The sequence below is a fragment of the Podarcis erhardii genome, assembly GCF_964252035.2.
Source record: "Podarcis erhardii genome assembly, chromosome: 5".
Classification (NCBI taxonomy): Eukaryota; Metazoa; Chordata; class Lepidosauria; order Squamata; family Lacertidae; genus Podarcis; species Podarcis erhardii.
Window position 1 is genome coordinate 34,160,721 of NC_138509.1, and position 13,628 is coordinate 34,174,348.

General features: G+C 41.5%; 1 protein-coding gene across 17 annotated transcripts in view; it reads left to right on the forward strand.

Moving 5' to 3' along the window:
- Positions 1–13,628, forward strand: part of PCDH15 (protocadherin related 15) — a 649,889-nt gene that overhangs the window by 612,919 nt on the left and 23,342 nt on the right. For all 17 annotated transcript variants that reach the window (XM_081861749.1, XM_081861756.1, XM_081861754.1 and 14 more), the window contains 2 exons: positions 1,784–2,002; positions 7,985–8,095. In XM_081861749.1, the coding sequence (XP_081717875.1) occupies positions 1,784–2,002; positions 7,985–8,095 (330 nt within the window). The remainder of the gene's footprint in view (positions 1–1,783; positions 2,003–7,984; positions 8,096–13,628) is intronic.

Consider the following 13,628-nt stretch of genomic DNA (forward strand, 5'->3'; position numbering starts at 1 on the left):
AGCCATAGTCAATATATTTGCATTTTTTTTTTACAAACATATATGTGCTTAAAGCAGTTCCATAATCCAGAGAACATATTCATGATTCTTCTTCTTCCCAAGCTGGGTTTAGGGATGGGACTCCTCAGGCTGACAGGTATACACTGTGTCTTCTGATCTGAATATTAGTTCATAAAGTTGGCTATGGTTCCCTATTTCAGTATATCAACAGTCTACAGTCACTGGATATTAGGTGATTGTTTCACTTCTCATTAATTGAAGTGCTCACACAGAATGAACCTGCATAATTTTATCTTGTATTCTTGGCTGCAATTCCACATACTTGGAAGGAAGTTCCATTGATTTCAGTGACATTTTCTTCCAGTTAAGTGTGCAAAGTCTTGTGATCAATTATATAATTGCAGTTTTGAACTGAGTGCTGACTTGAGAGTGTCCTGAAGATGCATATGAAGTTATTTGCCAGAGTAACTCTAGTTGTGTGCTACATTGCAATTCCATTACTAGTACTAGGAAAAGGTCACTGTTAGGTACCAAATATTAGGTGCCTGCATTATCTTCTACAAACACGAGAGACAGAGAAAATTTCTCAAGCAAACTGTCTTTGTGAAAATATGTGACATTAAAAAATAAAAAAGGTCCCCTGTCTCATTTTGTACAGTATGCCAGATTTCATCTGGAGTGGAATATGCACAGTTGAGCTATAAAAACCTTAAAATAGAGGTTTGTAGAGAAATTGCTTACAGAATTTTTAGGAGAGGCAGTGTTACATCTCCCAAAAGTATACTGCCAGCCAAGCAAAATTCTTTCATGTTCTTCATCAGTACAAATGACATCTAGCATACACGAGCATCATCTAGTGTGCAGTGAGAGGCTTTCTTCTTGCATTACACTTGAATGTGCAGCTAGTCTAATGGGGTTGTATTCAACTATGTCCTACTCAGAGTACACCCACTGAAATAAATGAACCTAAGTTAGTTATGTCCATTAACTTCAATGGGCCCATGGTATAGTTCAGAAAGAATGTTGGGAACACTGATTCTCCTGATGTTCTGCACATTTGCAGAACAGCAGCTACACCTTGCAATGCATTCTTGTTTTAATGTGGTCTTTTGGGCAATCACTATTATGATCATGTTTGCATTGCATTGGTGTTGTTCGATCCCCTTTGGTTCTTTTCGGGGGTCATTGTGTCTTGGCTCCATTTTACTCCTCCCCCTTTGCCCCCGATGCTGTTCAGCCCAATTAACAATGACAATGTAGGTTTGTTGTGATATCATGATGCTATGTCTGATGCAGTGTCATTGCAAATGTCACCCCTCTAAAGAGCAATCCGGTGGGTCACTACAGCTCAAGCAGTGAGCCAAGCAAGGCATCCCACCATGGCAGTGAGATCGCATGTGGTTCAGAGAAGGCAAAGAAGGAAGAAGAAACTCTCATCCCCATGCACAAAAATCATTATCAGGAAACAAAAGGGCACTGGGGGGGGGATCAGAATGTTCATATTTCCCCCCAATAAATACTTTTCTGTTTTCTTCCCAATAATCATTTATCTGTGTCTAATATGCTAATATTGGAGTAAATATTAAATAATGTCCAGTGCAGCCCTAAACAGGAATAGAATAGCCTTCTCAAGCATGGTGCCCTTGAGATGTTTTGGACTAAAACTCCCACTACAAAACATCTGGAGGAGGCATCAAGTTTGAAGAAGAGACATGGCAGCTTGATCTTGCCTGTTTTACTTGCTATTTTCTTTTCTTTTCTTTATTTTATTTTAATATTCAAGATTTCTGGATGGCAAACTCCTGGATATCAATAAAGAATTCCAGCCGTACCTTGGGCAAGGAGGACGTATTTTGGAGATCCGCACTCCAGATGTGGTGGCCAATGTCAAGAAGCAGGCCCAAGCCGTAGGCTACACAGAAGGGGCCTTGCTGGCTCTGGCTGTCATCATCATCCTTTGCTGCATGCCTGCTATTTTAATAGTTATGGTCAGCTACAAACAGTAAGTATGCCAGCACTCTGTATACATCAAAGATGAAGGACTGGGCTGTGCTTGGTGGCAGGTTTCATACTTTTGGTCACATTTCCAGCATGCACATTTGAGGAGCCCTTCCTATTTAGGCTCCAGGTTCCACTGTGTCTCTTCCTCACCAAGAGCATTTACAGAAAAACTCAAGGCTCTGCCCTCCTCAGAAACAGAGGCTCACCATTTGGGGGCAAGGCCCAGGACTAAAAGGTAGAAGATATACGTCACAAATAAGGTTCCAGGTTTGTTCCCAAGACTTTAGAAGAACTAACAATTCAGCCAAATGAGCTATGGGTTTCTATTCAGCATACATCAGCTGCCTGTAGGTACCAAACCTTCTCCTTTTCTTCTCACACAACCTGATCACCCTTTCATCATGTTCTGAAAAAGGCCACTTTCTGGTATGCTTCAAGGGATCATTAGTGCAGCAATCCAGTGTTTTTTTTTCCAGAAGCTGCAACATAGAATTTCTGCACCCCATCCATCTTTCAGATTACTTCCATCCTGTGAGTTCTAAACTTCTCTGTGTGATCCCTCCGAGGGAAGTGCAGGAGGTCAAAATGAGCCATTTCAGTGGTGGTTCCCTGCTTGTAGAATGCTCCTATGCCCTTTTAAAATGTGGGTTTTTGGGGGGAGAGGTTATTGGGTTGTTTTTATTTTGATTATATATTTTGTGGTTTTATATTTTGATTTTGTTCTGTGAACTTCCCTGAGACCTCCGGGTATAGAGTGGTATATGAATTCAATAAATAATAATAACAATTATTTTAGACACCAGGCAAAAAAATGTTTCCTTTCACCCAGGCTTTTGGCCCTTAATTTGGAGTGTTTTAGGTGTTTGTTGTTGTTAGTATTGTGGTTACTATTATTTATTAAATCTATATATCACCCTTCAACAGAGGATCATAGGAAGGTTTACAATATAAAAACACAAGAATACATACCATAGGTAAAGGGACCCCTGACCATTAGGTCCAGTCGTGACCGACTTTGGGGTTGCGGCGCTCATCTTGCTTTATTGGCCTAGGGAGTCGGCATACAGCTTCCGGGTCATGTGGCCAGCATGACTAAGCCGCTTCTGGCGAACCAGAGCAGCACACGGAAACGCCATTTACCTTCCCGCCAGAGCGGTACCTATTTATCTACTTGCACTTTAATGTGCTTTTGAACTGCTAGGTTGGCAGGAGCAGGGACCGGGCAACGGGAGCTCACCCCGTCATGGGGATTCAAACCGCCGACGTTCTGATCAGCAAGTCCTAGGCTCTGTGGTTTAACCAACAGTGCCACTCGTGTCCCTTAATACATACTGTTAGGGCTGCCTCTAGGTCCCAGCTCACAGAGGACCAACGCCAGGCTGATATTATGTACAAAAGTCTTCATTGAAGTATAGTTTCCATTTTAAAGCCAGAGCGTGCAACCCTACGTCTAGACTCTAGATCGGCGAAGTCCTATCTGAATCACTTCCCCTTCCGCACCAGTTTAAGATCCTAGCCCTGCTCCACCTTCTGCGCTGCTCTCTCCTCCTCTGGGTCCTCCTGCCCTCTGGGGCATTGCCCTTCCTGGACTCTTCCGACGCTGAGTCGCTTAGCTCCTCCCCTTGCCTCCGGCGTGCTTTAGGACCCGGTTCCCAATCCTCACTCTCTGCTGTCCCGCGCTCCTGTACATTTGAACTTGCTTCTCGCGCCAACCCAGTGACCTTTCTCCTAACCGTTACACTGCTTCTATCACTGCTTCCCTCTTCCGTGACACTGGCCGGATCTGACCTCCCCTCCGTTGTACGACTCTCCGAGGAAGGCGTGGTCAGCTCTGCCTCGTCTTCTCTCCCTGGTGGGGGAAGTACTGGTCCCGATGCCTGGGACCCTTCCCCCCCACTCTGCTCTGGTGGGGAAGCTGGTCCTGATCTCCAACTACTACTCTGGGAGTCCCTGCTCCCCCCTTGCTCCTGGGGTGTTCCCCTTGGGACCCCCCTACCCCTGGCCACTGGCGCTCCCTTCTGTGAATCTTCCGATTCGCTGGAGAGGCTTATGGAATCCCTCGGACCACTGTCTCCTCCTACACTGCCCTCTGATTCCTCGCCCTCGCTCTCCATTTCCCATCTTCCCTGTGCCTCTGCTCCTGAGCCCCTGACACATACCATAGTAACAACCAAAAGCAATAACTCTCTCCCACCACCAGCACATTTAAAAGGCCATAGATTGTTTAATTAGCCAGAGGCCTGGGGGGCAGGATATTAGGGATCCAGACATGCTTCCCTGGAAAAAGCATTCCACAACCAGGGAGCCACCGTGGAAAAGGCCCATTTTCGTATCGCCACCCTCCAGACCTCTTTTAATGGAGTAGAATGTGTTCAACCTGCTTTTTGCATGTGTAGATGCATTCTTAAGTTTTTGATTTATTTTGGCTTTTATACTTGGCTTTAATGTTTGTATTTTGAACTATTTTGTTGTATTACAAAGTTTGTCAGTTGCTTCATGCCTCTTTTGTGAAAGAGCAACTAATAAAATTTAATAAGATTAATAAGGATAAGGATAAGAATACCTTGATGGTTTTTAAAGCCATATTCAATAGTGCTCCTGTGTACCTGTCACCTGTGATCTGTACTAAAATAATAAGGAAATATGTATATTTTCCTCTTCTCCTAAGGTTTTGCTATGCTTTAATCACCAAATATCAAAGCTAGCAAAATAACTATTCAAGTTAATGCAAGAATTAAAGCCAAATGAACATAACTGTCATCACTGGTGCACATAAAATGGAAACATTAAGAATTGCTTTATATTAAAATTGTGTGTGTGTCATAGCTACATTTTTCAATACTTTCCAGCCCACTGATCAGCTTAATATTCAATGAATTAATTTTTGCAGATTGTAAAAAAGCACAGTAAAATTAAATGAATTTTACACTACTTGTTTTCCAGGGTGAATTAACAGTGTTGTAGCACTGCTCAGTGCCTCCTTTTATAGTTTGCAAATAACCCAAAAAATTATTGCTGCTCATTTCTATTAGGTGGCACCTCTGAAATTTCGGTATCCTGTACTGAAGAGGAAATCAGTGGTGAACCACAAATTATGAATTAATGAAAGTAGAGTGGCACATTTTAAATGGACCTCAAAATGGAGAACAGCCTTGCTATTATTTTTAATTTCCTGTATATTATATCTATAATTTGAATTCAGAAAGTAATTGTATGACTTATTTTTTTTGTCTCCTAACATTTTAAAGCAACAACTCTAGTTGGAATTGCTGTTTTAATCACTGGGGTTTTTTGTTTTTTAAAAAACAAAACAAAAAAAATACCAAACAATCAAAACATTCCAAATACCACACTGAGAGAGACAAAATACATAAGTGACCCACACGTCCCCATTACACACTGGAAATAAAATATCTAAAAATGCCAAACATATAGGATTGATTACAGCAACAGATTTGTGAAGTTAACCACAGCCATCTTTAAACCTTAGAGATGATCAGTGACATGATAGCTAAATGAAGAAAATCCAGAATATCAATATAAAGTTCAGAATAACATAACTCTACAAACCAAAATGTGAATGTGTTTTAGGTTCTTCTTGTGAGTAATTAATGACAGAAATTAAGATAGACCAGCTACAAAATGTATCACTGATAATGTTGACCCTAACTACTCTGCAATGTTGTGCTAGTTTGTTTACAGGCGCTGTCTTCCAAACCTATCATGCCAGTTTTGCATAGTAAACAAGTGATCACTTCTCCATAAGACTGCAATCTCCATCTGGGCTGCCATCAGGAAATTTATTATTAATGACTTAAACAAAACATTGGCTTTTGTAGACTTTAGCCTGTGGAATTATTCTTGCAAATCACATCATTACAATGATTTAAAAAAAAAAAAAAAAAAAACCATAAGTAATACCGTATTTTTCGCTCTATAAGATGCACCAGACCATAAGACGCACCTAGTTTTTGGAGGAGGAAAACAAGAAAAAAAATATTCTGAATCCCAGAAGCCAGAACAGCAAAAGGGATCGCTGCTCAGCGAAAGCAGCAATCCCTCTTGCTGTTCTGGCTTCTGGGATAGCTGCGCAGCGTGCAGTAGCTCCATAAGACGCACACACATTTCCCCTTACTTTTTAGGAGAGAAAAAGTGAGTCTTATAGAGCAAAAAATACGGTAAATTGACAACTGCAAACCATGACCCATTCCCTGCTGGAAATTTCCATAGGGCCACTTGAAGACCTTTGCATGCCTTCTTAGCCCTAAGCCACTGCACCAGTAAACTATTTGTTTGCACACCACAATAAATCGAACTATGGCTTCGTAGGACTACATGAACATAGAGGCTCCCAGAGAGGAGCTTGCAGCCACTTTGCTCTTCCACAATCCTTAGCTGAGTGCGCCATGGCAGTAAAGCCAAGGTTTTACTTAGTGTGTCATCTAAATCTACAGTTGGGGTTAAGCTCTTTCTTCCTTAACCATGAACAGTGGCCAATTTACATGTGATTGTTTTAAAGGAAAAAAGCTTGCTGTTTTATTTTAAAGAGGGGACATTTATATGACACACCAGCTGCTGTCTCAGAAGATACCGTACTTTAACTCCTATATGAGAATGGTGGTTCTTCTCTTAAGATGGTGTTTTGTCATGTGTGGTTTTCCTGGTTATAGTAAAGTGCTTAATTTAATTTGCATTGCCTGATCAGTGATGCCTGTTTAGTTTATTAATTGATTCCTTAAGAATGTAGTACTATACACATTTACTTGGGAGTAAATCCCATTGAACTCAACAGGGTCTACTTCTGAGCAGACCTTTATATGATTGCACTGTTAACTGACTAACCCATTAATGTTTTACCCCTCATGTGATTTGTACAGTTAAATTTAATGCCTTATGAAATTTATTAGATTTCACAATGTGAATTATTTTTACTAAGTGAAACTCACAACTTTTGTTCTCTGTTTTATCACTCTGCATAACAAAACAGATTTAAAGAGTAAGTATTTATTTTTGGCCTTGTTTCAAATGCATTACATAGGATAAATAAATATCACTGGGGATTGTGGCCTGAGGAGAGGGAGGGTGGCCGAGGAAAAATCCCAAGGGCCAGGTGGAAAGAACTTGAGGGATACATTCTGCCCCCAGATTTTCCACCCCTTGGCTATTGCATGTTGAAAGCAGAGATCATATTGAAATACAGGTCTCCATATGCCACTTTTAATATTGGCTGAAGTATTCCTACGGAAAGCAATAAAGTTAAACTATGAAAATGGCATATATCAGAGTATGCCTAGATTTTAAAAGAGACAGGATAATTATATAGCCTGTATAGTGTAAGATAAGAGTTATCAAGATAGATAGATAGATAAATAGATAGATGATAGATGTCGTGTTTCACTGCATGGTGAGTTTGTGTATGTAAAGGAAGTACACTTTCTTAAAAATTGCTGAATCTTGAACATGGCTAGGAATGACAGAGGAATGAATAGTATAATCGCCTTAAGAATAAATCCCGGTGTATTTTCCTAACACAGACTAATCAATACATGGATTGTTAGGTCAGCAGTAACACACTGAGATAATCTGGTTTTATCTGCTCTGTAACACAAATGCAGCATCTTTTCTTAAATTTACTTGGAAATAAGCTCCATTGAAAACATCATTCGCTTTCATGTTTAGGTATCTCAGGTATCCATTTCCAAGAGTGAGAAGTGATATTTAAAACTCTTTCAGAACTCTCACTAAAGGATATTTTATCATAACTTGAGTTGCATACAGTATGTCAGAAGCAAATAAAAATAAAGTCAGGAGCCAGATTTTATTCTGCCATGTGGTGCATTCAAATTCTCTTCTTAGTATTGTCACCAATCACGAGGTGAAAAACTGCAACAAATATCCCTTTGGGGGTTGTCGCGGCTGATGTGTTTTTGGTGGGAGACCATGTGTGACACGCTCCATTTCCTTTCCATGTGACTCACCAAAGGAGACAAGCAGAATGTGCAAAGACAGCTCGAATCCAGATGGCCTTACCAGCTGGCAAACCAGCAAGCACTCCTGCCCATAATCTCTATGAAGAACTCGGCGACAGCACCATGTAAGTCCTCGTGATGTTTGCAGTTTAAAATACTATCAATTCAAAGTATAATTCTGATGCTTCAGAGATTACAGTTGGCATTGCTGCGTAAATTCAAGAACAGGGAAGAACAGTGGCGTAGCGTGGGGGGTGCAGGGGGGCCGGCCGCACCGGGCGCAACATCTGGGGGTTAGGGAAATCCACGGGTTAGGGGGCGCAAATCCATGGGTTAGGGGGCGCAAATTACTTGCCTTGCCCCGGGTGCTGATAACCCACGCTACGCCACTGGGGAAGAATTAATAAGCCACTCATGGTGGCTTAAACATCAAGGTTATGATCTATGATGGGGAAATGTTTTAAGCCTGGGGGCCACATTCCGACACGATCAACCTTCCAGACAGCCAAATATTAGTGGTGGGCAGAGCCAAAGGCAAAAATGGCCAAACCAACAGATGTAACCCTTACCTTTGTACAGTGCTTTTTGTTTCTAGAAAAATAGGTGCCAGTACTCACCATGACATGGTTACTGTAAATGCCACACTTTTTAACAACAACAGCAACAATGTGATGCCGGTACTGTGTACACTCGAGTTCCCCCAAATGAAAGAAAAGGCACTGCTTTTGTACAATAGGCAACAGGCTAGCCATGTAAAAGACAGGTTTCTGTGTTCCTCACCCACACTTTTCTCCACCCAAGCAAACGAGATGTTATCGCAGTTTGTTAACACATCACAGAACAGGATCAATGAAAGACATATTATATATGAAAATGTGGTTTATAAATATTTAAACAAGAAATAAATGTGACCTGGGGAAGGTCCTGAGGGTGCATAGAGATCCATGGAGGGCCACATTCAGTCCCTGAAGTTGAGGTTGTAAAATGGCTTGGTCATGGCAATGTTGGTCAATTCAGCATTGATTGTTTCTGCAATGCATTTGAGGCCCAAGGTTACTCTGATTATACTGTCAACTGATGCTATTACATCAAACAATGCACATTTTTGCCCTTGTACATTTTTGCCTTGCACGTTTTTGCCCTTGTTATTCTGGTAAGTCTTATAATCTAGTCCATGTAAACATCTTTATGATGCCCCCCCCCTTTTTTTTACATAGGAAGAGTGTTTTCGTTTGCTCGTTTGTTTAAACACAAGGCAATTATGGGAAGGATAAGTTTGCTCAGGGTTACTGGTGCCAGTTGCATCCAGGGAAAATGTATCTCAAATAGCATCATATAATTTTCTCTAAAGCATTTTTTTTTAAAAAAAAAAAAAAACCACTTTAACAACATGTTTGACAACAGCGTATCATTTCAGAAATAGTTTACAGCTTTTAAATGCTGGGCGTGATCCAGCATTCACTATCATCAATAGAGAGTTGGCTGTAGAAGCCTCCATGTGTGGGCATACCTGGGCAGCAAGCCATGCCTTGGCAATATCATTTTTTGCTACTATACCTTTTTTCATGATCTGCAGCTTATTGGGTCTGGGCTACCCCTTCTGTGCAGATTATTCCTGCTTAGAGTATGTGGGCAAAGCCAAGCTATGGTGGGAAGATTGCCTAGGCAGATCCTGTGTCAAGAGGGGTTGTTGCACCAATTTCTAGGAGTCACCACATCCTCGGACAATTGGAATGAGGGGAGATTGATAGCCCATGAGCTTTGTGGGTCCTAGCATTTCTCACTGGTCACTGTATCCCAAGTGACGTGCCAGTTAAACTGACTTTCAGGTATCAGCAAGAGTCAAGGGTTGGTTGTCAAGACCCAGGGAAGTTGCCAGCCTAGGATAGAAAGATAAAAAGTGTGGTCAGAGCCAGGTCAAGTTCTAGGGAAGGGAGCTCAGGATCTGAGGGAGCAGAGCCAGTGATGTCATCAGAGTGGAGACAAAACAAGTTAAATCTGGAGGAAGCAAAATATGTCACAGCACCAGGATTCTGTACTGCTGCTTTCACTGACACGCTACTCACACTATGAAGCTGGTTCTGACACCAGGGTTTTATGGTGTAGAGTCAATCCACCATGGAGTCAGCTGTAAATGATGGAAGTGATATTCAAGCAGGCTGGTATTTCAACCAGAAAATTGCATTCTTGACATACAAAACTTGGAACGCCTAGCTTGCCCAGGAATTAGTGCATGGGTGATGCAGGAGGTAATCTTCCATTATTTAGTATGTGGCCGGATAAGTCCATGGCCCTGTAAGGGATGTGATGCCATCCACCTGTACCACAGCATAGGAAGCTCTCTCCTTCTAATGGGTTGTGATTGTAGCTATATACATCAGAACTTCCTGACCATCCCCGCACCTCATGCAGAAGTTCTGGATAGTGCTCAACAAAAAAATTAAGGAAAGTGTGCGGTCACCAGGCTCAGGGTGCACATGAATAGCACATGTGAATAAATTAATTTGTTGTTCTTTTTCAAGAGAGTGTGTGTATGTGTTTTATTAACTTCTGCATTAAAGTGGAAATTGTACGAAAGGTTATCATCACTATACTGTCACTTGCCCAGAAAATGTCATTACTTATGACATTTCATAACATTTCAGCCTGTTTAGTCCTTAAAAATTATTGAGTGCAAAATCCCAGTAATGAGGGAGGGAGAGTTTCAAGAGGGAGGACAAGGTTGTCACAGGGGGTGAGGAATATGGTATGCATGTACAGAAGTTCTAATGTCCAGATATAGATCGGATAGAGCTCAAAATCCAAAGAATCCAAAATCCAGCCCAGCACTCTATGCAGCACTGGGAGCCAATTATGAAGATGGCAGTGGGCTGAGGTTGTATTTAGAAATGGGACTTACTTCAGAAAACCTGCTGTGCCCAGAGAAGTTACTGAGAGACTTTGTGGATTAAGAACGCCTTGCTTTGCTTAACTGTGTTGTATTTAAACCTCATCGGTGAAATTGTTTTTGTGCAAAACAATAACTTGTATCACTTCAAAAAGTTCTTCAACATGAAATTGAAGTGCCAGTGCTTCTGTGATCTCTCCAAATTTAAATGATAGGTGCTCTGAAGAGGACATCTGCTTCTAATTGCTTTTCTGATTTTCCCCGTATCACTCATTCTACTTGTTTTCTCTTGTTTTCTCATTGTTGGCTTTGGATTTACTCATAATATACACAACTATATACATGAACTAACATTTCATTTCATGTCTCATTTCTTCCTTTTCCTCTGTCTTTGGACACATAGGCATCAGTAAGTAAACTCAAACCATTGCGGGTAATATTGTAGCAGATGGGGAAAGTAGTTGATTTTTGTTACTGAGAATTGCAATTATTTCCTAGTAATGTAGTACCTGGAAGACATTTATTTCTAAATCATTCAATGTACTACATTCCAAAGGGAAGTAGGGCTAAGGAACTGAAAGCACTGTCATTGCACTGCGTGTGAAGACATTTCTGGTGAGTAGATTCTATCCCCTTCAGCTTGTTGGCACCTCTAAAATTTAGAGGCTGCAACCTGAAAACGTGCATTTACTGGAAGGCTCATTAACGCCAATGGGACTGATCGCTATTGAGCAGCTTAAGCTTTGCAATCATCAAATCACCAAAGCGTAGCCTTTTCATTTCACCATGTCTGCAGTTAGGCTAAGCCAAAATGGATTTGAGTTATAGGGAGCATAGAGCATAGCCTGCCAACCACTGCTCCTGAAAGCGCCTTGTTAGTGAAGTGAGCAGAGCTTGCACAGGAGTATCGCTTAGTGGGTTGACTCATTTAAATACAATTTCCATTTGCTCTTGCAAGCAGACCACATGGCACAACTGCCATGCGGATGCCGCTGAGAAGTGACTCATCCCACACTAACCCTGTAATCTTACAACTACTCACCATATCAACAGAGCAATAGACTCCTGATCCCACTAGGAATATGGAGCATATGCACAGCATGTTACCATAAATCCATGATGTTTCAGAAAGAACAGGGATTAACAGCTGTTTTGGTGACCATAAGACTGTTCTAGCCCATTTGCAACGCAAACATCCCAGTCCAGACCCTTATGTTTACAATAATGTACAACCGAGTTCTTATTCATATAGGTTCCCCTATGCATATCGACTCAAAGGGCAGCTCTCAACATGAAGCTGTCTCCTCCATTCAGATGAATGGTAAAGCCCTTTCTGTGGCTGAGTCCATGTGTACTTCAGGTCTCTGAAGCCAAAAGAAAGCACTAGACTGGGAACTTCCCTCACAATCAATGTCCTGTCATTTTTATTTCTTTGATCCCCACTTACTATAAGCAAGAACCTAGACACCATGTGCACTCCTTGAAATAGATCTCATACACAATGCCTCTTTGTCATGGCTTTTGAGCTTTCAGGAGAAAATTCAAATTTATAAAAAAAAAAAGCATTAGCTTTTGAAAGGCATTTGTTTAAATTAAGAAGATCAAAGTTTACCTTATTTGCCTTCCCTTGGTAAGAGAAGTGAACCACTTCCCTTAGTAAATAAACAAATGTCTTGTGTTTGTAGCTTAATTACATATAGATTAATTACATGTAGCTCTAGATTCTTAGAAAACCTTAGAAAGCTTTAGACGTCACTGTTTTTTGTTCACAGCATTCAGATTATATTTTCTCATTCAAATCAATGTCCATGCATGCTTCCTTACCTGTGATTATTTTCTTTCTTTCAAGTCTTTTTCTTCTCTATCAATTTCAACAAAGCAGGGGAAAAAAGTCAGTCTTCGAAGAAGGGGACCGTCAGAGGGCTATAAGCAGCTTTGCCTCTCGTGCTATTGAGGCCCACAAGCAATCTAATATCAATGGAACATTGAACAATAACTTCCCCAAATCTGCAAGTAATGTTACGCTTTTGTCTGATGAGAACCCATTGACAACTCAGAACCCTCTGTACATGGAGGGTGCGACCCAGGGTTCTGCTTATTCTGGGGTCCTGCCAGAGAGAAAAGATTTCCTGTCCCCCGTTTCTCCCAGAAGGTTAGCCTTGAAAAATTCTCTGTTTGTATGGCCTTTGGGAAGCATTCAGCGGGCGTGGACTCTACCAACTCGTCTTCCCAGAAGACACCTCTCTGATGCTTTGAGTAGGGCAGTCATTATGGACCCAGTTCAGTGGGAGAAGGAGAGAATCAGGGCAGAGAAGGAAAGGGCAGGGATTCAGCACCGCAGAGCCGACGTTGGCAGCCCAGTCTTCAAAAAGATCATTGGCACAAAGATATCAGTCAAAGAGAAAGCAAGGCAGTTTGAACAACAGGCCCTGCAGGAAATGAAACAAGTGAGATCCCGAGATATGAAAAGTTTGCGTTCACCGACACATAGCAGCTGCACTCAGGATGGAGAGAGCTCACTTGAGTTGTCTACCGAAAGCCTCCTTCCATCTCCTGTCCATCTCTCACCTTCTTTTTCCTCCCTTAGTCCTCACTCTGAGGTTATTGAACTCGACACATCTACTATACCTTCTGTGATCATAACTCACCATGATGCTCCCGAACATTTGTCCCCTCCACCAACTCACAAGCCCATTCCTCCTTCCTTTAGGATCAAAATTCCAGCTCGCCAAAATCTTTTACCCTGTCAACCTACAGTGGAAGCAATGGAA